At 37.6% G+C, this 26,175-nt stretch overlaps 4 protein-coding genes across 5 annotated transcripts; 3 read left to right on the top strand and 1 right to left on the bottom strand.

Moving 5' to 3' along the window:
- The first annotated feature begins 17 nt into the window (after window positions 1-17).
- On the top strand, window positions 18-2,487 carry LOC149926646 (dysbindin-like). Its single transcript, XM_090159191.1, has 7 exons — window positions 18-698; window positions 784-894; window positions 955-1,148; window positions 1,224-1,379; window positions 1,447-1,587; window positions 1,806-1,925; window positions 1,993-2,487. Exons 1-7 carry the CDS (start codon window positions 643-645, stop codon window positions 2,052-2,054), a joined length of 840 nt encoding a protein of 279 aa, XP_090015317.1. The 5' UTR covers window positions 18-642; the 3' UTR covers window positions 2,055-2,487.
- Window positions 2,488-2,503: 16 nt separating this feature from the next.
- LOC149926647 (transmembrane protein 231) lies at window positions 2,504-3,918 on the bottom strand. The gene is made up of 7 exons (XM_090159190.1): window positions 3,687-3,918; window positions 3,451-3,617; window positions 3,256-3,384; window positions 3,054-3,197; window positions 2,918-2,990; window positions 2,754-2,859; window positions 2,504-2,684 (listed from the first exon to the last, which is right to left on the bottom strand). The coding sequence occupies exons 1-7, from the start codon at window positions 3,820-3,822 to the stop codon at window positions 2,525-2,527; spliced, it is 915 nt and encodes a 304-aa protein (XP_090015316.1). The 5' UTR covers window positions 3,823-3,918; the 3' UTR covers window positions 2,504-2,524.
- A 318-nt stretch (window positions 3,919-4,236) lies between these two features.
- On the top strand, window positions 4,237-7,319 carry LOC149926648 (major vault protein-like). The gene has a single exon (XM_090158122.1). The coding sequence runs from the start codon at window positions 4,384-4,386 to the stop codon at window positions 6,985-6,987; it is 2,604 nt and encodes an 867-aa protein (XP_090014248.1). The 5' UTR covers window positions 4,237-4,383; the 3' UTR covers window positions 6,988-7,319.
- Window positions 7,320-11,859: 4,540 nt separating this feature from the next.
- Window positions 11,860-24,986, top strand: LOC149926649 (hemocyte protein-glutamine gamma-glutamyltransferase-like). Of its 2 annotated transcripts, none has more exons than XM_090159257.1 (15): window positions 11,860-11,966; window positions 18,421-18,605; window positions 19,759-19,959; window positions 20,032-20,301; window positions 20,368-20,486; window positions 20,596-20,703; window positions 21,090-21,267; window positions 21,330-21,468; window positions 21,536-21,639; window positions 21,702-21,870; window positions 22,136-22,233; window positions 22,904-23,191; window positions 23,351-23,511; window positions 24,290-24,426; window positions 24,483-24,986. In XM_090159257.1, the coding sequence occupies exons 2-15, from the start codon at window positions 18,428-18,430 to the stop codon at window positions 24,619-24,621; spliced, it is 2,289 nt and encodes a 762-aa protein (XP_090015383.1). In that variant the 5' UTR covers window positions 11,860-11,966; window positions 18,421-18,427; the 3' UTR covers window positions 24,622-24,986. The 2 variants fall into 2 exon arrangements, with proteins under 2 accessions (XP_090015383.1, XP_090015384.1); XM_090159258.1 differs by lacking the exon at window positions 11,860-11,966 and adding an exon at window positions 17,861-17,878.
- Window positions 24,987-26,175: the final 1,189 nt, after the last annotated feature.

Genomic DNA, 26,175 nt, shown 5'->3' on the forward strand with positions numbered 1-26,175 from the left:
GAGATGGTACCTTTCATATCCGGTACCTAGCCAATGAAAATTAATAAAACCAAAAGCCCGGATGTTGATAGGGGTTCATGTTGGCGCCATGCAGCGCTTTTTAATTGCGATTAGATAATAAAATTAGCTCAATTAAATAATAAATATTGTATTCTTTCTCGCTCTCATCGAAATGTCAAAAATAACTCGCTCGCCACGTATTGGCCCCAATTCTTCATTTAAAATATACGTTATTAAGTAAAATATAAGGTTTATATCCAGAAAGTCAATTAAAATTCCACGAAAAATATAATTGCCATTAAATTCCCAACTTGAAGTTATTACGCTCAAGACACAATCTTTCCAAAACAAATTGTGCTCAAAGATCGAACCAAGTGATGCGAGCATATAAAATGACAAACGTTACTGTTACAAAACACAATTAGGCCTACGAGACTATGAATGATAAGAGTTCGATAAAAGTGCGAACCATTCGGGCACCATTCCGGCCGACCGAGCACCTCCCCATCCAGGACCCCATCGCGACTCGTGAGAGATCCCTCTCATTATAATTTGGATAAAAATAGGCCAAATGGAATCCTTTAGGCCTTTGTGATTATGTTTGAACATTTCAGCTCTCCCCATTACAAGATAAAGTAAAAAATGCTTGAAAATCTAAGAGACAAGTTGTATTCTGTTCAACAGGAACTATCAGCTGGGTATGATTTTGAATTTTTGATGTAATAGGTAAAAAATGTAGGCCAAGTATGGTTATAAAACTAATATATACAATGCATGTTATAGTTTAAAGAGTCTAAAAACCGGTGAGGTGTCTCTGACCAGATCAAGATCACGCCAGTTTAAAAAAAAACATTTTGCTTGTAATTTCAATTCAGGAGCTGATTTACTCTACCAGTACGTTCAATCCAAAGCAAAACACTGTAAACTTAAAACTAAAAGTTATTTACACCACAGTTATCAAAAACAATGGGAAGAATTACACCGTAATAATGAAGAAAACGCCAAAAAAGCTGATGAAGTTAATACTTTAATAGAAAATTTGCACCTAAATTGCCAACAACAAGGGACCACAATGCAACAGCTGAACACGCAACTGACACAAGTACCTAGACTACAAACCAGCATTTTGACTTTAATGAATAAAATAGGCAAGGATTTATTTTATTTAACTTTGCTTCTTTCAAAACAAATGAAATTTTACAAATATGTCTAAAATCATTTAGGAGAACTGGAAGGTCTTTTTGAAGAAGTAGAAAGCGCATTATTAAATTTAGAGGATGTTATAGAAACTCAACAATTGCAAGAAAAGCAATTAGACCAGAGGTTTCAATTAGCATTACGTAAAGAAAAAAAATTAGCAGGATTTGAAGAAACCAAAAGTATAAAATATATAGAGTTTATCTTTTATTTCTCCATTAATAACAAATAATTTAACTTTTGTACCAGTTAAACTGTCAGAAGATCATGTCAAAAAAGTTATAGAGTACGAAAGCAAAATGAAAGAAAAGTTAAAAGAACGCCAAGAAACCTTCAAATCAGTTTTCGAAGAAGAAATGAACCTATACAAAACGGAGGGAAAGATCGAAAGTACTTAAATTTTATTAATAAAACCCAGAATCCAAATTAAGTCGGGGATAAGTTGTACACCAACTTGTTTACATCAAAAATTATTTTGCTTATCGGATACTGTCTTTTTTCTTACCTTGACTGAACTGCCAGCCTAGCTTGACTTAGGCATAGGCCTTCGCAGTTAGTCCACTTGTCTTTCAAGTACGCATAAACATAATTAAAATTTAAAAATTTAGGAACAAATAGTAATCCTATAGCGGCAGTTGGTTTAGAAGAAATACAGCTAGACGATGATGAAGAAGAACAGGAAAAATTAGATGCGTTTTTACAAGATTTAAATAGTAGCAAAGAAGATGGTAATTAAATAATATTATACATCGTAATTTAAATTGTACTAAAAATAATACCTATATTTTCATCTAGTTTTCAATGAAACTGATACAACAGCTGACGAAAGTGATCAATATAGCAACACGCAAGAATAAGATATTTAAAGATTCCAAAATTTTAACAAAATGAAGATTTGTTGGTTTTAAGAATGAATCTCATTAGGTAGATAACAGTACTTAGTAAGATTATAAAAATGACATATTTGGAAAAAGCTTAATTAGAAGTTTAAATGCTCAGTGCCCATTTTTCTGGGCCAATATTATTTTTAGTCATATTTAGTTAAAAAGAGTAAAGGTATATATATTTATTTTTGGTTAAAATATTATTAATTCTTTTTAAGGTTTATTTTCCTTATTTAATCAAACGTGTGCCAAATAAGTTAGGTGAAATCACATTCCATTAGTTTAATAAATTATGCTAAAAAGGTGAATGATAAATTATTTCTACAGAGGCTATGTTTATCAAAAAATTGAATTTTTTAAAACAATTTTCAAATTTTGCAAATTATGGTAATAAATTTTTTATAAATAAATGGCTTGTGTTCTTTCAAAAATATTTTTCATGTTCATAAACCACGTTTTAAGGGAGATTCGACTAAAGTTTTTATCACTTGATTTGTGAACACAAAATCTTTCACGCAATAGTTTATATACAAAAATATCATGAAAATAGAAAAATATTGTACCCAGGCCCATTTTATAAGCTGCCAAAAGCCCAATTTATAGCTAGATAATAATGGTTAAGAATAATATGATAAATCATTATAAAGTGTTAAGTATTTGCGAAAAGGATACAAAAATGTCTCCTCTGGATAATGTATAATTAATTCAATTTTAAATGGCTGATTTATAGCTCTTGGCGAGGTCCACAGAGTATAAGTATTTGATAAATGCGTCGTGACTGAAATGAAAAGTTACAATGTACTTTTACTTTAATTTAAAAACCGAAGGAAAATCACCATTTCTTAGGAAGTAATTATGAAGAATGTTATTGATATTTCGGCTTTCTTCCTGTCCCAAGACAACAGTGGTCTGGAAAAAGAGGAAATTTGTTATAGTACATTAAATCTATTTTCTAAATTTACAACTATTTACATTGTATTTGAAATTAGCCACATTGTACGTTAAAGGTTCTTTCTGATAGATCCTTAGATCCCCTTTTAAAGTAAATTTAGAACCTGGTTTATCAGCAGAATGTTGTACTAAAGCTATAGATTCCATTTCAAACCTAGAATGTTCCTAAAAATGTTCTCAAAAAATTAATTGTGCATACATATTTGAAATTCTTTCTCCTTACATAAAGTCTGTATTGAAAAAATAATAATAATTTGCATGAGTATATTTCTTCATTTGATTTAACAGGCACTGTTATGTTAATTTTCAGAAAATCATTCTTCCCATCCCTATCTATGTCTTCTTCTATATGCTAAGGATTTGAATGGCAAAATAGGAGTTAGTTTGAAACTTATTAAGTATATTTATCAACTATTACTTCAATAATAATGGGCCTATAATATTTCCGTATATTAGTATTGTATGTAGGAAATGTCGTCCACATGATAGGTTTATGAGCGATATTGGTCTCTGCATTGAAAATGATTTGATGTTTGAAATAAACTTCAGGCTTTTCTCTGTAACTGTCATATTTCTTCCAAAAGCCTGAAAGTTTATGCAAAGGCTTAAGACTGAAACATGATCGCAAGCTTTAAGGCAACGCAATTAATTTACCATGTGATTTAAAGCAAATAATAAACGGAATAATAAGTGACAGTAACGAAGAAAGAACGTAAAATAGTGTAGCTTTCGAACAAATCGATGTTTTGTGCGTCTTCCTGAGACAACTGTCAAAAACCACGTACGACATCTTGACAAATACCGATCACCGATTGGCTCATCCCAGGCAATTTCTAATCAATGGCATGTTTTGAGCATAGAGATAGAAAAGAAATAGAAGCCCTATAGTATCTGACTAAATTGACCGCGAGTGCCGACCCCCTTTTCACCAATGTAGGCAGCCATGAGATGGGCAGATTACGTGGCGCCATCGACGCGCGGTGAAATGAAATACATTATGCCTTTTTGAAAATCAACTGTCATTTGATGCAAACAAAGAAAGGATAGATGGCGCTGCAAATTCTGCCCATCTCCGCTTTCATACATGCGTGGGGGGGGGGTTAAATTTTCCCGGTCAAAAACAGGGGTACCTTAACGCGGTAATCTTTCCTCTATTTCTTTTCTATCTCTATGGTTTTGACAATGGGGGCGTTACTGACGTCATTTCAAAATGGCTCCACAGTGACCTTCGATATCTTGCGCATCATGGTGAAAGCGCCGGCTGTGTTAATTTTCCTCGTTCTAACATTGTGCTCAACTTGAGTCACCGCTCGTCAGTATAAAAGCCATCCTCATTAATCGGATCACCAAAATGAATAAAAAACAGGGATCGCCTGACAACAGCGACAAAATGCAGCAAGAAAGTATATTTCGTATTCCACCTTTCTATTACATTCACGTTTTAGACCAAACCACCAACGTCACTAAAGTTATAGTGGGCCCCAAAACCTTTATTCGCCAAGACAATGAACAGGTCAGTTTGGGCCCCATTAAGATGATAATAGTTCCACCGAGTCACTACTGCGTGGTACAAAATCCGGTCAGTAAGAAAAGTGACGATACTGTCGAAATTGATGTTGCTGGGCAGTACAAACTTCGCCACGCTGATCTTGAAGTTCGGTTAGTACAGGATCCATTCCCATTATATCCTGGAGAAATTTTATTCGCCAACGTAACCCCATTGAAGGTGGTAGCCCAGAATACCGCCTTGAGATTGAAGGCCAACAGAGACTTTGAGGATGAAGGTTTAGAGAAGAGAGTTGCAGGAGATGAGTGGCTTTTCGAAGGACCAGGTATTTACATTCCTCGCAAAGAAGTGGAAGTAGTGGAAAAAGTCGTAGCCATTATCATTCGACCCAATCAAGCTTTGAAACTCAGAGCCAGACTTCAAACTACGGATAGAGATGGAAAAACTAGAGTAGCCGGTGAGGAATGGCTTGTCAAGAAAATTGGTTCTTATCTACCAGGTGCTTACGAAGAAATTGTGGACGTAGTACAGGCTCACGTCTTAACGGACAAGGAAGCCGTCCACGTAAAATCCATCAAAACATTCGTGGATCAGTTTGGGGTTCAGAGGAAAAACGGAGAAGAATGGCTAGTTACAACATCCGATACCGATACATACATACCGGACGTCTACGTCGAAATCGTTAATATCGTTCCTATTATGACGTTGGACGATCGACAATATTGCGTCATAAACAATCCTATCGGCGCCGATGGAAAACCGCAATTAGGACAACAGAAGCTAGTCAACGGGGAGAAGTCGTTCTTTCTTAAGCCGGGTGAAAGCTGTCCCGGTGGCATCCAAGACTGCTTTATCCTGACCGAGAACGAAGGCTTGATTCTCAAAGCACTAAAGGCCTTTTCGGACGACAGCGTCAGTCCCGCCGTCGAACGCAAACCAGGAGACAAATGGATGATTCGCGGACCATCCGAGTACATTCCACTCGTCGAGGTTGAAATTGTGACGCAAAGGGAAGCGATACCGCTGGACGAAAACGAAGGAGTGTACGTTCGCAACATGAAAACTGGAAAAATTAAGGCAGTTTGCGGCATAACTTACATGCTGAATCAAGACGAAGAACTCTGGGAAAAAGAACTGCCACCTAACGTCGAACAACTGCTAACTTCGGCCAGAGACCCAGTAGCGGACAGGGGCGAAAGGTTTGGCGTGCCAAAAACGACCGAAGGACGAGACAAAACCAGGGTCGTAACTTACAGAGTTCCTCACAACGCCGTCGTGCAAATCTACGACTACAAGGAAAAGAAGTCTCGAATCATCTTCGGCCCCGAGCTGGTGTTGCTGGGACCAGACGAGCATTTTTCACAATTGTCGCTGTCTGGTGGGAAACCGAAAAGACCTAACGTCATCCGATCCTTATGCTTACTTTTGGGACCCGATTTCTGCACCGACTTGATCACGGTGGAAACAGCCGATCACGCTCGTTTGCAACTGCAGCTGGCTTATAACTGGCACTTTGAACTAGACGATAAAAAGCGAGAGAATCCGACGTTTTTATTCAGCGTTCCGGATTTCGTCGGGGATCTATGCAAAGCAGTCGCCAGCCGAATTCGCGGGGCTGTAGCGTCGACGACTTTCGACGACTTCCACAAGAACTCGGCCAGCGTCATCCGTTCGGCAGTCTTCGGTTACGACGAAGCCAAGAAGATTCGCACCAAGTTAAGCTTTCCGCAGAACCAGCTATGCATCACTAGCGTCGACATTCAGAGCGTCGAACCGGTCGATCAGAGAACGAGGGACGCCTTACAGAAGTCGGTGCAACTGGCCATCGAAATCACCACCCAGAGTCAAGAAGCGACGGCCAGACACGAAGCCGAAAGAAGGGAGCAAGAGGCTCGCGGCAAACTGGAAAGGCAGCGTATCGCCGACGAAGTGGAAGCCGAAAAAGTGAAGAAGGAATTGCTAGAGTTGCAGGCGGCTAGCATGGCTGTGGAAAGCTGCGGTCAAGCCAAAGCCGAAGCGTTAAGTCGAGTCGAGGCGCAAAGTATCGAAGGAGAAGCCGCTGTTGAACAAGCCAAGCGCAAAGCGGAGTCCATCAGCATAGAGAGCGAAGCCGAGTTGGACAGACTCAAGAAGGCCCGCGAAGCCGAAATCCATTACGTCCAGGAACAAAACGCCCTCGAAGTTCAAAAAGCGAAAGAAATCACCGAAATTGAGGTAGCCAAATTCAAAGAAGTCGTCGCGGCGATCGGCCCGAGTACCATCGAAGCCATCGCTAGGGCGGGACCCGAATTACAAGTCAAACTTCTGCAAGGTTTAGGATTAAAGGCAACTCTAATCACCGATGGACAAACACCAGTCAACCTCTTCACCACCGCCCAAGGCCTGCTGGGTCAAATGACGGGATCCAAGAAACCGGAGTCGGCTGACCATCTCCCCATTTCCGGTTAATAGATACCAAGCCTTAATTCTGAGCATTTACCAGCAGTATAAAATATTTTTGCTATGATATTTTGTTACGCGCATTCGTTATGAAATCTATATTATTTTTATGTTGTTGATAAGGGTTAAATTTATAGTATTAAATATTAGATTTTACGATAAAATAGAATGTAATTATATAAATGTTATAGAATAGATGCTATGCGGTTCTTAAGCGGGTACTTGCTAAACCATTTTGAAACATACAAATTGTATAATTGTACTAGGATATTTCAAATTGATGTTAATTTATATTTCTGAACGCAAAGGATCCATCCAAATAAATTTTGAAATCAACGCACCATCTGCTTTCGGTGTAAAATTATTGAAATTTTAGTTACAGAAACGAAACATTTTTCACCCATCTTTATATATTATTTTGTGGAATTTTCCTTGTCTAAATGTTTTAACGAATCTACAGTTCTTATACAATCTAGCATTGAAAAGGGCCTCACTTTTTTTTTCTCAAACTTCATTAGGTGGGTCTAAAACTTTCTCGAGAAACAGTGATGGCTAAAAATGAATGAGTTCTTTGTCTACTTGGGAGTTCCTTAACCTTTGTTAACCTCTACCGACTGGACGCTAATTTCCAGCAACAATTAGTCAAAATACATCATCTGTAATGTTATTTTTTATAAATATTCCGAAAAGAATTAATGGAGATCTTACTGTAGATAGTCAAGGATGTTTTCCAACTTAAAGGAAGGATATGATGGCCTAGATCTAAAGATAAGAAAAACCCATCTCCGCTAAAAAAAAATATTTTTTCGAACATTTTTATTTCCAAGAATTGAAAATAATTTAAATTTTAGGAAAGACGAACAGGGTTAGATAAATGTGGCTTATATTAATTCGGGCACGTTTTTTAATCCATCTTATTAAAAATTAACAGACACCTTTATGAGATAAATTAAGCGTTATGCTTAAAGGCTGGTTTTCACAAAGTCCAAAACGACTCGACGCAAAAACTTAGCCTAGGCCTAACGTTAATTTTTACGTCGACACCGGTCGTCGCGGTGTTTTCGTTCTAGTGGAAACCAGCCTCATTGCATAATTAACATTTCTACGCGAAGTACTTTGTTTAATTTTCATTTTAAAATTTTAAAAATATATATTCAAACACTATAAGAAAACGCTAAACTTTTTATGTCATTAAATGGGACGTAATTTAAATATAACCCTGACATTATAACCCTCGCATCACCATAACAGACCAATTTACAAGTGTATTAGCCAATTATTCGCGTGTTTTTCCTACCAAAACAAGATTAATTCAAATTTATTTTCCAAGAATTGAAATCTTTGAAATATTTACATACAGAAATCGTTAAAAAAATCCAATGATTAAGTCATGCCAAAGCTGTGGGCCAAAGTGTGATCAAATATTAATTAAAATTAATAATCTTAGAAAAAATACCACCTGGAGACAGTTGGGTTTTTTTTTGATAATGATTGAAATTGGGTCAATGAAAATATTGTGCCAATTCCGATGTCAAAGAGTGGTTGCCGACTTATTATGAAGCCAGGAAATGATACCATCGTCACCAGGGAAAGTCCCCTTTAGTGACTAATGTCACACTTGGACGCGTGATACGTTAAAACAATTACGTCTTGAAACAATCTTGAAAAGTGTAGAAAAAACGCTAAAGCCGATTTGTTATTATGAACAAAAATAAATCATGAGGGAATATTTGCATAACGATCTTAACCGCCCACCATCTTCTAAACAAAACCAAATTGCCTTTTCGAGAATACTTTAAAACTTTTCACTTCCTTTATTTAATACTGAAGTTCATTTCTGAGTTTTATTCATATTTCTGATCCGAAAAATTGATATAAAAACGAACAAAGCATGATACAAATGACGATAAAGAAATATGTATTTGCTTACTACACATTTCCGATTTATAAATTATACCATAAGTAACATAATAAGCATAAGTATGGCACTGAACGAATTCGGTTAATGATAGTCTGTCGCATTGAGTTAGGAATATTAATCTAGAGATCCAATCAAATCTGCTCCCCGCGAAACAAGTTTTTGAAAAATACGAATGTGCCGTCTGCTCTAAAATGACGAGCAAACGTTATCATATGACCCGTGGCGCCATCCATTATTTTGAAGAAAAAAAATATTTTTGCTTGAAAACGCGTCTTATTTGAACGAACCATTGAGAGATAGACGGCGCCACGGGTAGAATGATAACGTTTTCTCGTCATTTGGGACGCCGATGGGAGCAGACGACAGTATTCTTATTTTTAAAAACTTGTTTCGCGAAATACTGAAATCCGACGTTTTGATTGGACCTCTAGATTAATATTCCCAACTCAATGGTCTGTCGTGGAGTGATTGCGAAATAAGAAGTTGTCGAATATTAACTCGTTCCTTCCTACTCTTTCCGTTGGCAAAATAGTTGGTTAGTTTGATGGCGATAAATACGAGAATACACGCGTTTAGGTTTGAAATTCGATAAAAACTAACTTCTGAAATGGAGCCAGTGTTTATAATAGTTATTTTTATCTTCAGATTGAATAATTGACCATTATTTTCCAAAAGTAAGCGTTATTTACACTTTTGAAAGTATTTTTGTTTTCAATAGGCCTTGGCTGGTCCGTCGGCGAATTTCCGGGCATCCACCATTCCTTCAAATAGAGTGTTGTCGTCTGATACGATTTTGAAAACTTGTAACGTCACAGCTGTAGTGTTAATAGTGGCCGCCATGACAGTTACCGTTTTTTATCAATAGGCAAATTACAATGGTGACGTCGCAGGGTTTCAGACCACAACACTCTATACTAGCAGCATTTCGCGGAGAATTGTCAGTCCGTCGGAACGTAATTGTTTACGTTGTCATTGGCGAAACAGACTATCTTTAAAAAATTTGAATTGGGTTAATAGGAAGTGTCATGTTTATTATGTTACTTATGATTATGCTAAAACCAGAAGTGTCAAATATAATCCTTTCGAGATAAGTTTCCATCTAGACAATAAAAATAAAACTTGTACCCAGTAGCGTACCCAGTTGTTAGCTTTCATGCAAAATGTTAAAATTGTACCGCATAAGAATATGTAGTACTAACTAATAAAACATTTTCCATCTGTAATAGCAAAAGTAGCATAAGACCCAAAAGTGTGTCAGAACGGTATAGTAGTTAATGAGAGTTTGTCGCAAAGTAAAAAGGGGAAACGAAGGGGGGGGGGTCGGAAAATACGTCATCAAAACCGAGGTACTCCAGCGCCGCCGAGTGTGGCGTTTTAGAACGTATGTCCATGGAATAACATTATTGGTATGGTATGTCTACGGGCGAGTAAATCGAACAGAGAAAATCGCGCCAGACTAAAGACTAAATATAATGTTGCTAGTACTATTCCAACTAGTAGGTTATGTAGTCTATAGTGTGACTAGGTCTCACTAGAAATTTTAATAGGCGCGAAGGTACAGCTGACACACTTTTGGGTCTTATGCTACTTTTGGTAATAGTTTTAGTAACTCGCTATATGATGAAATTCGGTCCGCACTAATTTTTTTTAGCAAAAACAGGGCTTCCACCAAAATTAAAAAAAAGAGGGAAAATAGGTCCTTTTTGAAATAAAAATAGAATAAAATACGAACCAAATTTTTCGTAATTTTTCAAATAGGGACGAATGTAAAAATTGATATTTATATTTTCTTTAAATTTTACAACGGACGCTCTACTCTATAATTTAATAACGTTACCCAGCTGGTGGCGCTACCTATAGTACTATGTTTGAACTATTTTATCGTTACTCCTCAGATTTGACAGTCCTTGAGCAGATGCATAAACATATTTTAAGCATATGATGGGTTTCCTGAATTACATGAAAATAGGGTACTTTAGGGACCAAATCCCGATCTTAGGGTAGATTAGAGACCTGGTGGGTGCCCTGAAAAAAGCATTTTGGAAAGTCAGCGGGAGCCTGGGAAGGTACACGCTTCATACGTCAAACCAAGACAGCCGTACATTTAAAATGTCAGTGCGTATGTTTCTGTACATTAATTTAGAAATACCAAATATACCAAAAACATAATCTAGTTTAGTTAACCGGAAATTGATTCTAGTTGTGGTCAGAAATATACCCAAACTGCGACCTAAAATTGTTTACGCAATCATTTTAAAACAAACTTATACGCCAATTAATCATTACCATTGAAAGAGTAACAACGCGTGGTTTTATTGGGAAATTTACACCACTTAAATTTACATATCTAAAACACAACACCGGATCCTCGTGAAACTTTCGCTTTTAAAGATTTCACGTTTCCATTGAACTTTTAAAATTAACCACGCCAATTTATCCTAGAAACCACACAATAACCTATAAATCGCATCATAGATAAAAGATGTCCTGATCTACATTCGTTTCCGTCGCATATACGCGAAAGAACATTATTAAGAATATTTATGTTTCTACTGTCGGGAGAATCACCCCTTAACTAAATTAAATCAGCGTGGTATGTCATTGGTTCCCTAATACTGATTTCTTCGCGACACTGTTGAAGCACACCGGTGACGTATTTCCTTCCCCCTAGTCATTCTCCGCCAGTTGTAATAAATGCATTCTTGTTATATATTTTGAAAGAAAAAATAACGAAATCGGAACGGCTCGGGTGAAATGGCAAATTTCCCGGGAAAATTATTTAAAAAACTTTCACTCTTGGTAAGAGCTTATTAGAGGTTTAAAGGCCGGATCACGTGACTCTAAAGTGTTGGGGGAGGAAGCGGGGGAAGCAATGCCCATAACGGGATATAGTAAGGCTGCAAAACTCGCTCCTCCTTTAGACGTTATAAAAGTGCTTCAACGACCTACACACGCACCAACTTTATAAAGTGTGGACGCCAAAAAGTTTTTTTTAAGTTCAATCTACCTGTTTTTCTCAAGAGAGCCAGTTCTGCCAGTAGACTCCGAACGCGTAGCATCGCTAAAGGTAAGAACTTCACTAGCTCATTTGATTTTCTAAAAAAATATTCTTAAGGTAGAAATACTAAATTTAATTTCAATTTAATATTTTCATATTATTTGGTACACTTTGAAAAATTAGAAAGAAAAGCCTCTTTTAAGTAGGGGCAATAAAAGTTTGAAATTAGTTTGTTGAACAAATTTCATAATGAAATAAAATGATTTCATATCCTAGCCATACAATTAATAGTCGGTCAAAGGTTGCTTTAGAAACATAGTTTAAACAATTTTCTTTACGGTACAAAACTTATCATAAACAAAACCTTTTGATTATATAATTCGATTACTTTAATACGTGCGTGTACTATTTGTGCCACTTGCAAATGATATTCTGGTCAATCAATAATTTTAGGTATATAAGGGATAAATATTCGAATTGTGATATAAAATTTCAGTTACAGTTTAATTTGAAACTAGAAATTCCACCATTTTTATTTTTATTTTAATCATCGAATTTTTATTGATTTTTCAACATTTTATGCCTCTTTTTTAAGATTTGATTAAAAATTTGTGCGCCGCGGTAATGTAAACTAAAATTAAAATTAATCTTAATTAAATTTAATTACTATCTGTCATTAGGTTTACTATGAATTTGCATTACTAGAAAACCTACTTTTAAACATTTTCTTAAATACACGCATTATAAATCAACTTGAATTAAATCAGACCATCTTGAAGTTTAGGTATACTCTATAAATATTTAGACCAAATCGTCAATATAGGACAAATTCCGTACACTCTAGAGAAAAGTGATTTTCGAAATTCTTTAACTTAACTTTTAAATCCCTAAATCTGGACGAAAATTAGTTCCAAAATCTCAAAATATACCTAAAAAAAACAGAAACCAACACTCAAAATCCGATTCTGATTTCTGAAGTCACTTTGAGGTTCAAACTCCCGTACGCAAAATTTGCAAATGTCGAACTTCTTGGTCTTACCCAGAGATCGGCGTTTGAATACGAAATTATCCAATTATTTATTTTTATTCATAACCGACAATTATCCAAAAAATATAAGAAAAAACCGATTATTTTTGCATGTTAATTCGTATAAAATGTTCAAAAATAAACAGTTAACCAAAGTTTTTATGATTAATCGAAATTTTGCCGATTAATTTATTTGATCCGCCGATCTCTAGTCGAACCCCTTGATAAAGTACGAAAATGTCGAAAAAGTAAAGCCCCGGTAAAGTTATCCCAGTCGCTTAACACCAGTAGTAAAATAAATAGGCCATCCAAGATGGATATATTGCATTTATCTGGGAAAAGCAACGTGGCGTACGGAAGAGGCCCCAAAACTGTCAAATCAACTCCGCAAAAAATGGAAGAACTTTAAAATAAAAGATATGGCCTCCTCTTTACAAATTAGTCTTGACATCTCTCTTATTCGGAAAAAAATATTTGTGTTTAATAAATTAAAAATTGTAAGCGAACCCACTTCCTTTAACAGCCACGTATCGATAATTTTCCCGCAAAGTTGGCAATGGTTTTATTTTCCTTACAAGATCATAGAATGCAGCCGAGACAGAGAGACTGGCCCACGCGCGGTCAAGGACGCAAATTTATAAAATCACAACCGCGGGAATTGAGAGTCAAGTGTCTGATTCCTTCCCAATACGCGATGAATAGAGTCTCTATAATTGACCTTGGCGTATCAAGCAGACGGAACAATTGTTTGGATTTTCTATCGTGAAAAAGTTTTAAAGGGACGACTTAAGTCTTTACTTCGCATTAGAGTTAATTACCGCGACAATTCTTCCGAGACGAAACAATGACTTATGTCATTTGTCAAATTTAGCTCGTATATCAACGTGCGATGGGGGTTTTCCTACCAGTTTGGCGTTTTCCTATTCCAGGAAAACATTATTAAATGTTATTGTTAAATATGAAATTTAATAATAGATCATTAAGGACCTGATATCACGCATTACCGCTTCGTATTTCTAGCGGAAGGTTATTTCGAAAATGCTTAATGGTCATGGCTAATTTAGACGACGGCTTCAATTCAATTTTAATCCAACTTCTACCCAGTTAAAACTATTTTAACATCTGACATAATGTTTATCTTAGCAGATTAAATTCAAATTCAATTTCTTCAGGTTAAAACGGTTTTAACTTCTATAACATACTTTATTTTAGCAGATTAAATTCTAATCCAACTTCTTAGGGGTTAAAACGGTTTTAACTTCTATAACATACTTTATTTTAGCAGATTAAATTCTAATCCAACTTCTTAGGGGTTAAAACGGTTTTAACTTCTAACAAACTTTATCTTAGCAGATTAAATTCAAATTCAATTTCTTCGGGTTAAAACGGCTTTAACTACTGACAATGTTTATCTTAGCAGATTAAATTCTAATCCAACTTCTTAGGGGTTAAAACAGTTTTAACTTCTATAACATACTTTATTTTAGTAGATTAAATTGTAATCCAACTTCTGACTTCAGTGTTAAAACAACTAACTACTGGTAATGTTTATCTTAGCAGATTAATTTGAAATAAAACAGCTACTGGAAAAATGTTTAATCTTAGTTTTAGATGATCTAACACGCGAGTATTAACCGAAAACCGCAGAGTATCGCCCCTAAATGGCACTGTATTTAGTGCAAATTTTCAAAGAACTTACAAATTTACAAATTTGCTCATAAATTTCACGCAAATTGCTTAAAATTAGTCACGGTGAAGATGTAGAAATCATTAAGAGGTGTTGTAATCTAACACCTTGAAAACACTTAAAAAGGTTTCGCAATATGACAACATTTCATAATTGAATCAAATATAATTTAGCGTAATATACGCCAAAATTCACTCAAAAACACTTCCTAATTATTCTCTATTTCTTCAAATCAAAAAAGTACCCGTATTTTCGAGGAAAGTCTCTAATCAAATTATCTTTTAGCTACCAAACTAATCAAATTAACCTCTAATCCCAGGCCTATCAACAAATTTAGGTTTTGGATAACGATAAACTAAATCTATCAGCTTCATAATTTACACGAAGAATATTTTAAATGCGAAGTCGATGTACGCCATTCTAAGTGGCGCCTTCACACAGTGTGGCAATAATTCACGACTATAAAAATGATTACGAAATCCCGGCTTCCGGGCGTTGTTCACCGAATTCTTCAAAGGGCCTTTTCGAAAAACGCGATGTACCGTAGTTTCATGATTGATACGAGTTAAATTGTAGCTTACAATGAACATTCGATTATTAAATTAAATGCTTTTTCACGCATGGCAAATTCCGTTAATATTTTTTACGTGAAATACACGTGGATGGAATTAGTCGTATCACGAGCTATTTTAGTACGAGCCGATGATTTCGTAAAGTCTGCTCGCGTTGAAGATACCCAAGATATCGTATAACGCAAATCAATTTGTACAGTTTAGCGGTTGCCTCGTAAAATTTAAAATTGCGTAAAAACGCCCGAAGGTCAGCTAATAGTTCACGCCAAGGTTACGATATACGCGCGTCCTTACTCCGTGAACTCTCACGTAACCTCCGTCTCAGACTGTCTCCCCGACAACAGGCAACTCAGCCAAAATCCCGTCCGCGAAGCTATAGGCGCCAAGCTCCAGCTATTCAAATAATACGAATAACTAAAAATCCTCGACCCGGCATCAATTGGAAAAGCGTTGAGAATTACGCGTTTTAATTATTCTCGGAATCTAGCCAGCTTTAAATATATTTCAGAATGTACGACCTAGACCCGGAGCTAAACAAGTTGGGCAAGCGCTCAAACTACCCTTTAGTTAGGACCTTATACCCTCGTTAACTATTAATATTAGACTTATAAAAATTATTTTAAGCACTAGAGGAAGGTTCAGTCTAATAAGAAAAATATAATTCAATTATGTAATTGTTAAAACAAAAACGTTCAGCTTGAACGAAAAAGAGGCTTTTACTGTATTCTTCCCCCTTAATCGGTGCGCAGATTTTTGAGAAAAAATTATCTTATGTCTGCCGATTATGAAGCGAATGAAAAGGAAAAAAAAACATTATGTTTGATTCAGAATTATATTAGAACCGTCACGGCAAAAACGGTAATTTTTGTAGTGAGAGTCTTGAATTAAAATTACATCATCTCGTTCCGAGAACTTTATCCAGTTATGACCTATTTAGAAGAAGAAAAACGAGAGAAGTTCGCAAACGTAAAACGGAAAATAGTGATAAGAGATTCACTAGAATGCTCCGAGTTTTTAGCTTCCTGTCAGTTTTATATCTCTTCGAGTTAGGCGTAAAAAGACATCGATATAGCGGAAAATTGCGCTTCTGAAGAAACTAGATTTTTGCTTAAAGATCCGTTGCAGCTCGCTATAAATCTTCTGTTAAAATGACATACGGTATAATTTATGTTTCGGTTTTTAAAAAAAGGCCTACGATGAATATCGCTTAATTTCCGGATAGTTTCATTTGTTGGACCTAACGCGGCATTCCAGGAGTGTCTAATCTGTCTATAGCTAAAGTAAATGATGATTGCTTGATAAAAATGACATTACCAACTTCAAAATGGGCACAAAAGTAGGGCTGCGCGACTAGTGGTTTCAGGCAATCGAGTCGGGTATCGAGTAGTCGAGTACCAAATTCCTTTTCATCGAGTATTCGAGTCGAGTAATAATGAAGTCGAGTAATAATGAAGTCGAGTCGAGTAATCGAGTACTTGATTAAGGGGAAAATTTCCCTTATTCGAGTCGAGTAACTAAAACAAAACCTCGAGTAATATTTTTAACGAGTCGGGTTATCGAGTACTTGATTAGGAGCTGGTTTTATTCAAGTAATTATGAAATTAAATTTAAAACGAGTATAAAGTAACTTTCAATGCTGAAAAACATTCCTTTGATTTAAATGAACCACAGTTTCTATAACTTTGTAGGTACCGTTTATTGCCCCCAAAAAGTTGTAAAAACCCCTCTTTGAACTTTGAGGCAAACGAGGATAGAAAAAACTAATACTCGACGAGTTTAGAGAGCAGCTTATTCGAGTAATCGGGTACCCGAATATGCTATTTTTTGGTACTCGGTAATCGACGAGTATTCTCCAATTACTTATTCAAAAAAGGCCAAGTACTCGATGATGTTCGAGTACTCGCACAGCCCTACACAAAAGGTAAAAAGCTAGTGGAAAAACAAGATGTCCCAGATATCAAAATGGTGTTTTGGTTTTTGTTCCAAAACCTTCCAAATGACGAATCAGACCATTTTTTGACACGTAACTCATAAATTACTCGAAAGAGTAAAACAAATACCAGCCCATTATACAACGAGTCAAGGCTGCCGCCGGTTACGATTTAGGAAAGTTCTAGAGTGGGTCACATACGGGTGTTTTCACTCGAAGGAAACCAACCTCAATTACACCCGAACTTAAAAAGAAAGTGCAACTTTAATTCTTAAAATTGTTACTTTCGCAACGAAATTGTTTAAAAAAATTAATTATTCTCCAAAATAAAATTTCCCCGATAGCGTACGTTACCAAATAGACGAAACTATAAAGTAAATTTGGTCTTAACCAAATAGTTACAATGGGAAAACCCAATCACGGGACTACCATATCACAGCCAACTTCGATTCGATAACTCGTGTTCATAGTTACGATGGTAAAGAAAAAATTATTCGTTCCAGATACTGCAGACACCTAATTAATTTCCACTTTTCTATAACAAAATGTTTTAAATAATAACAATAATTAGATAATTTCGATGAATCGATCAAAATTTAAACCACCATTAGCCAAATAAATAATAGTTCGTTATTCTTAGGATAGATGGCGTTGCCGTTCTCCACAAAGTCACGTGACTACCAACTTTTCAGCCCCCTCCCCCTGGACTTTACAGTTCCGCCTATTGCCTCCCCATCAAACTTAAAAAGAAGCAAACTTTGAATCGTAAATATATAAATGTTTACGTCATTTAAATTAACAACGCACTCGCTGTCAACTTAACTTACTAATCGCCACCATACGCCACGGTTTTGACTTGGCAATGAGGACAAATTGGGTTGGCAGTGGATAATAGCGTGTCCCGGGTACGTTCCCCTTGATGAATCCACAATCAAAGTTTACATTAGGAAATTCCAGCGAGGATAACGATATGCCAATTAAGTGGAATATTTAAAAATCCCGAGTTGGAAAAAGGCTCGAAATGGGAAGGTGTGTGTGAGAGGGGTGAGATGTGTTTAAATTATAATTGCAATTACTTGGTACCTTCTTTCATAACCCGTTCGCCAGTTCAGGATATAAATGGAAGTAATTGCCATGTAGTCAGGTTTCGAGTTTCGGCGTTAGTAAGTTACCGCCGTGATACCAGTTATAACGCGCGCTAATTGCGGTGGGGAGATCAAAGCTTTACGCCGCTTTAATAAATAAAAAATAGAAATAGAATACTTCGATAATCGAACGAAACCAATAGCAAATATGTATTACAATAGACCGAACATGAGTTACTACCGTGGGACCCCTGGCACCGCTCCAGGCAGCCATATCACTACACCAGGACGAAGTACCAGTCGTTACAGCCGCGCGGAGTACAACGAGTACATGAGGGAATTGATGGAAAGGATGAGGTTGGACTACGAGAGACGAACGGGAGGTGGTGGAGCTAGCGTTCCCGCTGGTAAGTACCAATACCGATTAACGCGAAAATGTGCCGTCTAAGGGTGGAGGCTTTGAGGAACCATCAACCAGGACTGACGTACTTCTTCGGTGAGCCGGGTTGTTAGACATAACACCAATACTAATCCTTTTTAAGTATATAGCGTATCTCTTACGAGAAAAGCATTCGTCTCCTTCCTAAAAAAACTATTACATAACGAAAATAATATAGTTAAAGTGTTGGTTGGACGAAAAATCGATAGTAATAAAAACGAATGAATGCGGGCTTGTTTTGAAGCCCAGGACGTTCTCTTTCCAAAAATGTCATTGTCGAAACAAATTTCCAAGCCTAAGTGATTAACTTTGAGTCCGAAACTGACCTTTTTCGCTCCCCAAAATCCTGAAATTTTCGGCGAATTTCTCTCCTCCGTAGCACGGGCAAATCAAAGCTTTTTAATCCCAGATGTAAAGAAATGTATTACAGACAATTAGCCAATGATACGCTTCGCATTTTCTGACGTCATGGGTGCCGAGAAGAATTTTAGAAGTCTGGAAATTCGCCGAAAAACTCGATTTCCACCATTTCGACTTCTTTTTATAATAATTCAAAAACCACTTAACCGATTTTGATGAAATTTTCTGTACTTGCTATAAAATGTTTGCTCTTTCTAATGAATCATTAATTAGCCATAGCTAAAATTTCGTGCAACCAACACTTTAAATATATCTACGGTGGGTAATTTGAAAAATGTTACGAGCCTGCGAAGATACATTTAAATGACCTAGATGGATATATATCTCGTAAGAGGTATATTATAAACTTTTGTTTTTAATTAGTTTAGCCTTTCACTACTAAACACTAACAAGTAACAAAATTCTAATTTAGTAACGAAATAGCGCGGTAGATATATACGAATATAATCCGCATGTCCGCTTATACAATGTTACCTAACATTTCTCAGGTCCCGGACTGCCGGCCGTCCGAGCCATGATCAACAAGTACCGCTCAATTACTGTGGATTATATATCGAAAAGTTAATCCAGACCCGTTGTTGCTTTATACATACTTAACCTCACATACATTCTAATTTCTAACCAACCCGACACATGGATAAGTATTGACGCATTAAGGGTGAACTGACAAAAACACTATTTTCTTGTGCACTCAAAAACAGGACCGAAACCGATCGAAGTACAATTGGTCGAGTTCTACTCCAAAGAAAATGCCAAAGATCACCACACCACCAACTACGAAATCGTCGATAGTCAGTCGCCAGTGCCCGTCCTCCGCCGAGGACAACCATTTTACGTGGCCATCCGTTTTAAGAGGAATTTCGACTCGCGACAGGACCGGGTTAGGTTGGATTTTACCTACGGTTAGTACCTGGGATTAGCCTGACGCGATTCGGGCGTTAATTCAACTGAGATGACGTATTTATGACCCCAAGGTCCCAACCCGCACCACATCGCCAAGGGAACTTTGGTACAGCTGCAAGTAACGGACAACAACACATTCCAGCAGGACAAGAACCGTTGGGACGTCCGTACGCACCACAAGGAAGGAGTGGTCGTCACCTTGCAAGTGCAGATCCCCGCTTCCATTGCCATTGGAATATGGAAAATGAAGGTCGTGTCCAGCGCCATTTCCAGTCCTTCCGTAACCGAGACCTTCGATTATAAGGAGAATATTTACATCATCTTCAACCCATGGAGCAAAGGTACCACCATCTGCCTAAAGTACGCGTTCCAATTAAGAAAGTAATACTAAACGCGCGTGATTACAGAGGATTCAGTCCATATGGACCGGGAAGATTTCAAACAAGAATTCGTCCTAAACGATGTCGGGAAAATTTTCGTTGGATCATACAACCAACCCAAAGGCCGAAGCTGGATCTATGGCCAGGTAACTTATAAAAAGTTAATATTTAAAAACTTGGGTATCTCAGCTAAGGATGAAATTAAAGTACCCATCCTCGAGAGATTTCTATTAATAAAACTCGTAAATATTTTAGTTCAAAGACGCCGTTCTGCCAGCCTGTATGTACATGCTGGAACTGTCTGGATTAGACTACACTGCCAGAGCCAACCCAGTACGCGTTGTCCGGGCCATATCAGCCTTAGTAAGTACTTTTGCTTCCCAAAAGCCTACGCGAAATTTCCTCATAGTCATATTTCACGGAGACGACAACGCAGACGCGCTATTTTTTATCGACGCAGCCATCGGAACGAGGAAGTTTTTCAACGAACTACATTAGATAGAAACTCCCGCGAAACGCTTAATGGGTCCGACCTTAGACCTATAGGGTGCCCTCCCCCCTTCCCCGGGGCTGTATCGGCGATAACAGAAGCCAGAATGATCAGGTTTGGGGAACTCTTTAAAAAGTCAAGGTTGAAACCAGACCAAAAAGGAGCGAAGAATTTTAGCGTGGCGCCAACCGCGATTTCGGGAGGAAATAAGAGATAAATGAACTTTACGGAATTAAATTGGACGGAAAATTATTCGTAGGTTAATCGCGAAGACGAGAATGGCGTTGTCGTTGGAAATTGGTCCGGCAAATACGAAGATGGTACCGCTCCGTGGATGTGGACTGGTAGCGCGCCCATTCTGGAGAAGTTCTTGAAGAGCGGCGGCGAGTCCGTCAAGTACGGTCAATGCTGGGTTTTCGCCGGAGTTACAACGACCGGTAAGAACGACGAAACGCACCTTATTTCTGGGATATTTAACTTTGTCGTATTTGACCAACAGTATGTAGAGCGTTAGGAATCCCCACACGTACGGTCACCAACTTCGTCTCAGCCCACGACACGGATGACAGTTTAACCGTCGATAAGTTCTTCGATAAAGATGGAGATGAAATTGAAGAGGCCAACAATGATTCGATTTGGTAAGACATCCAAGAAGCAACAGCTAGGGAAGTAGATGGTTTAGTAATCAACTATCGTTTAACGCAGGAACTTCCACGTCTGGAACGATGTCTGGATGACCAGACCCGATTTACCACCGGGATACGGCGGATGGCAGGCTATCGACGCCACCCCGCAGGAAACGAGCGAAGGTAAACAAAACTAAATTATCCAATAACAGCGACAATCGGAGTTAAAAGCGTCTTAACGTTAGGCGTCTACCGAGTGGGCCCGACATCTCTGGAGGCGGTCCGAAAAGGTCAAATAGGATACTTGTACGACGGACCTTTCGTCTTTTCCGAAGTCAACGCCGACGTGATCCATTGGCAATTGGACACGACCAGTAGTCAGGGATGGAAGAAACTCAAAACCAACAAGTTTCAGTGAGTAACCTTTGTCTTTCAGATAAAACAGCGGCCAATATATCATTTTTTTACGGAAATAATGGAACTTGAAAGGGTAAAAAACGCTGAACTCCCACGCGCGCTAGCCTCGCTTTCAAACGTGTAAATTGAAATAAACTGGCGGTAATCCAGAACGTAATTTCAATCTCCACAATCGCTTCCTTCTCTCCGTGTATAGAAGCGTTTCCGATAGAAATAAATTGAATGTTCACTTATGCAAATTTTTCTTTCGTAAATCCATTAGCGTGGGCCGCAGTATTCTTACCAGAAACGTGGGAAGATTCGATCATCACGGGGACACGGATGCCAAGGAAATCTTGGGAGAATACAAAGACGCCGAAGGTAGGAACAGCCCAGACTCCTTACTATTACCAAGACTGACTGACCGCGTATTCTGGCTTCCATGGCGGTTGATACTTTTTTAAATGAATCGGGAAATAGCCAATAAAGTAGCTGCAATATCACGCCCTTTTCTTAAATAATGTGCTGTACTAGAGGATTCTGGGTAGGGATTTAAGGCCTAATTGATAATTCAAAATAAGCAATTATTGAAAAATCTTTGATTAGTTTTAATTAAATAAAAATTTTAGCAATACACTCTTTTTCGTGCCTTTATTTTATCCCTCTTACTTGCCTCTCGCTCGTCGGCCATTGCCTCTGACCTCAGCGCGGAGTCTAGCATCCACTCTTTGGGGTTCCCGTAATGAAGGATGGGGCTGAAATAGGAAAATCAAACATTGACGCGCCCAGGAACATACCGCGATAAAGAGTGTATAGGAAGACAATTATTGAATATAATTTTAGGGAAAACTAAATTAGTTTTTGCCTCAACAAGAACTACTTTATATTGTGGCGTAGTACAAGTTCCGATAAATTCGCTGTAAACAGGAACGGGACAATGGAATCTAAATCATAAAAAAAATGTTTGTCTCCAAAATCTAAGGCTTACTTCATCTTATTTACTTTTTCAATTATTGATTTGGACAATGTTATCGCGTACAAAAACGCGAAGGTACCGAGGACGAGCGAATGGCGGTGTTGAACGCAGCCAGAAACGGGGGTCTGTCCTACTTGTACGACATGCCAGCGCCGGGCAAGGAAGACGTCACCATGAAACTGAGAGACATCACCCGCATCATGATCGGACAGCCATTCCACGTCGTCGTGGACTGCGAAAACAAGAGCAACGAAAAGAGGACCATTTCGTGCGTCGTGTCGGCCAGTAGCGTCTACTACACCGGAATCATCGCCAGGAAGATCAAACGAGACAAGGCTGACTTCATTTTGGCACCCAGACAAAGTAAACGCTTAGAAATGTGGGAGGGTTTTTGCCGACAAGTCATTAAGTTCAAACAAATAAACGTTTCATTTTTAAGCCGAAAAACTAACACGTACCTATAAGAGATTTGTATGGCAAGAGTCCAGGAACCTTCTAAACATTCACTTTTCCAAATTCTAGAGGAACAACTGGCCATTAAGGTGACGGCTGACGACTACTTGGATAAATTAGTGGACTACGCCCTGGTCAAGATCTACGCGATCGCCACTGTCCAAGAGACCCAACAAACGTGGGCCGAAGAGGATGATTTTAGCGTGGACAAGCCCAAATTAACTCTCGAGGTACCCACCACTAGAAGCTTATTATTAAGTTACATAAGTGTGTCAGTTGGTAGAAATAATTACCGAAAGCTATTTGTGGAGGGACGTAAAACTGACTTCATACCCAAAAGTAATAGCTTCTATAACGAAAAGAAAATTTAGTTTAGCGAGTTTTTAATTCCATTAGTCCAGGTGGCCGCGTGGAATTCCCCCTTTACCGAGATATGAATGCGCTAATAAAGATATGAGATCCCCCCTTATACTATGTAATAATCAGCTAAGCACCACCATAGGCCCAAGTCAGCTAGCGACTTTTAATGCTATTAATTCAGATGTTCGGGTTAGAATGCGTATAGGGTGTTGGCAAGCCCTTCATGCCCCTAAACTAACTATCACAATATGATGTTTTCCCACCCCTTTTTGAAGAATTTGAGCGGGTGCCCATGGGAGACTCGATTGTATCGATTATAAGGGTGGAGGTAAGCTCTACATTGCAATTAACTTTAAGAAATTTGTATGGAAAAATGAAACCTAAGAATCGAGGTGATATAAGTTTATAACTTTAATGTAAGAAGAGTTGTTCGTAGTTTCCATCCAGTGTCGTAACGTGAAATAGAACCGGACTCCTCTTGCTGAGGCAAAATTCTAACCAATCCACCCCTACAAATATAACTATTTCGGCTAATTAGATAGTGACACGTCACTTATGTTTAATATATTTTAAGTTTATGCCATCACATTAGATTCTACGCAACGAAGATAGGTACATGTAGTCTAAGACAAGAATGATTAATTTCAGATCCAAGATCGTCTATCGGTGGGCAGAGAATACACCCTTAAAATGAGCCTTTCCAACCCACTGCAACGAGTCCTGCAAGACTGTTCATTCACCATCGAAGGTCCGGGTTTAGCCACAGCCTTCAAGAGCGATTTCAGGTATACCAAAAATCTAATTCAAATTAAGCAATTATACAAACGTATCTTTCTAACAGGGACATTCAACCGTTGGAAACGGTAACGCACAGCGTGACAATTACCCCTCAACGTCCGGGTGATAGAAACGTCGTTGTGGTTTTCAACTGCCGCCAAATCTACGACGTGATGGGCTCGAGAAACGTTCAAGTCGCTTAACTCGAAAATAAGGACTTGATAATTACTTAGCTATAATCATATTGATCATCAGTTTAAGAAACGCGTTATTGTTTTAACTATGGGATCTTATAACCTCGCCACTATTGAGGGTCGTTCTACTTATTTTTCCCCGCTTTCGCTTTTAAAGACTTAATTTATAACTTATTTGTCGTTTTGTTTTCACGTTTCCAAATACCAAATTTTATATTTTTGGTTTTCCGTACGTAGTTTTATTTTATCCTCGAAAAAGTGATGTTAAACTTTTTAAAAATTACGTCTTTATGGACTTGATGTTTATATTCGGATATTTCGTCGTTCGTATTATACAAATGTTTAATGTTTTTATATCAAATTAGCAAAAATAAACCGATAATGAAAATTTGTCTAATCGAAATTTCATGTTATAAGGTTTATATATCGAATATTATTGACGAATAAAATTTTTCTAAAAGATTTTATACTCTTATCAGTTAATATTTCATAACACAAAAGCAGTCTCTTGATTCTCGCAAAAACTTTGGCTGTGATCTCCTATGATATTTACAAAGCAGTCGACACTTTATTTGTAATAGTCAATAGCAGTTCTAACTTAATAACAATAATGTATTTATTAATACTTAAGGAGAATGACTATCCGAGAGCATCATGGTCCAATTTATCCCACGGCACGAGAGGGGGGGGGGGGGGGGGAAACGTCACCGTCCTTTGCTGCAATGGAGTCGGAACGTAGGTAGGGCTGTGCAAGTACTCGAACATCATCGTGTATCCGGCCTTTTTTGAAGTCGAGTACTCGAATAAGTAATTGGAGAATACTTGGTCGATTACCGAGTACCAATAAATTGCATTATTTGCATAGTCGTGAAAACGATTACTCGAATAAGCTGCTCTCTAAACTCGTCGAGTATTTGCTTTTTCTATCCTCGTTGCTTCAAAGTTCGAAGAGGGGTTTTTACAACTTTTTGGGGGGGCAATATACGGTACCTACAAAGTTGTAGAAACGGTGGTTCATTTAAAATAAAGGAATATTTTTCAGCATTAAAAGTTGTAGCAAACTTCCTGATTACCCCTAATGACCTAAACGGTAACCAGCCTAGTGAAGTTCGCTGACGGTTTTCTAATTAAGTTAATTGCTAACAGTATGGGAATTGATAACGAAGGATTTCGATAAACATATTCAAAGACATTTAATACACTGGTAGTTAAAAATATACAAGGTAAAATACGAGTTATACTAATTAAATGTGTAGGCCTGAAGAGTGAAAGCTAAATTACTGTTTGATAATTGTGCCTAAATCTATACATGGTATTACAACCCTACGGTTACGTAACCTTAATCTGTTACCTAGAGCTCTGGTTCGCTAAATTATATATTTGAGTTACAGAGAGTAAGATGGTTTATTGATTAATTAAATATAGTCGAAATTATCCTAAATCGTACGAAACGATACTATTTCAGTATATACGATACCGACGGAACCCACCGCACTTAGCGAGACTATGATGCACCTTAGTGGAACGAATCCGTGCTTCTCTCGCGAGTGGATTTTAATTAAA

This window comes from Leiobunum rupestre, chromosome 9 (assembly GCF_980474605.1).
Source record: "Leiobunum rupestre chromosome 9, qqLeiRupe1.1.hap1, whole genome shotgun sequence".
In the NCBI taxonomy this organism is placed as follows: Eukaryota; Metazoa; Arthropoda; class Arachnida; order Opiliones; family Sclerosomatidae; genus Leiobunum; species Leiobunum rupestre.

Coding starts and splice junctions, on each gene's coding strand:
- LOC149926646 (XM_090159191.1), top strand. CDS start 643: ATGCTTGAAAATCTAAGAGACAAGTTGTATTCTGTTCAACAGGAACTA. Junction 895..954: donor GGAGCTGATTTACTCTACCA/GTACGTTCAATC, acceptor TTTACACCACAG/TTATCAAAAACAATGGGAAG. Junction 1,149..1,223: donor GACTTTAATGAATAAAATAG/GCAAGGATTTAT, acceptor AAAATCATTTAG/GAGAACTGGAAGGTCTTTTT.
- LOC149926647 (XM_090159190.1), bottom strand. CDS start 3,822: ATGTCGTACGTGGTTTTTGACAGTTGTCTCAGGAAGACGCACAAAACA. Junction 3,198..3,255: donor TTTTTCAATACAGACTTTAT/GTAAGGAGAAAG, acceptor GAACATTTTTAG/GAACATTCTAGGTTTGAAAT. Junction 2,860..2,917: donor TAATTACTTCCTAAGAAATG/GTGATTTTCCTT, acceptor TTTTCATTTCAG/TCACGACGCATTTATCAAAT.
- LOC149926648 (XM_090158122.1), top strand. CDS start 4,384: ATGAATAAAAAACAGGGATCGCCTGACAACAGCGACAAAATGCAGCAA.
- LOC149926649 (XM_090159257.1), top strand. CDS start 18,428: ATGAGTTACTACCGTGGGACCCCTGGCACCGCTCCAGGCAGCCATATC. Junction 19,960..20,031: donor TAGGTTGGATTTTACCTACG/GTTAGTACCTGG, acceptor TATGACCCCAAG/GTCCCAACCCGCACCACATC. Junction 21,268..21,329: donor CGCCGGAGTTACAACGACCG/GTAAGAACGACG, acceptor TTTGACCAACAG/TATGTAGAGCGTTAGGAATC.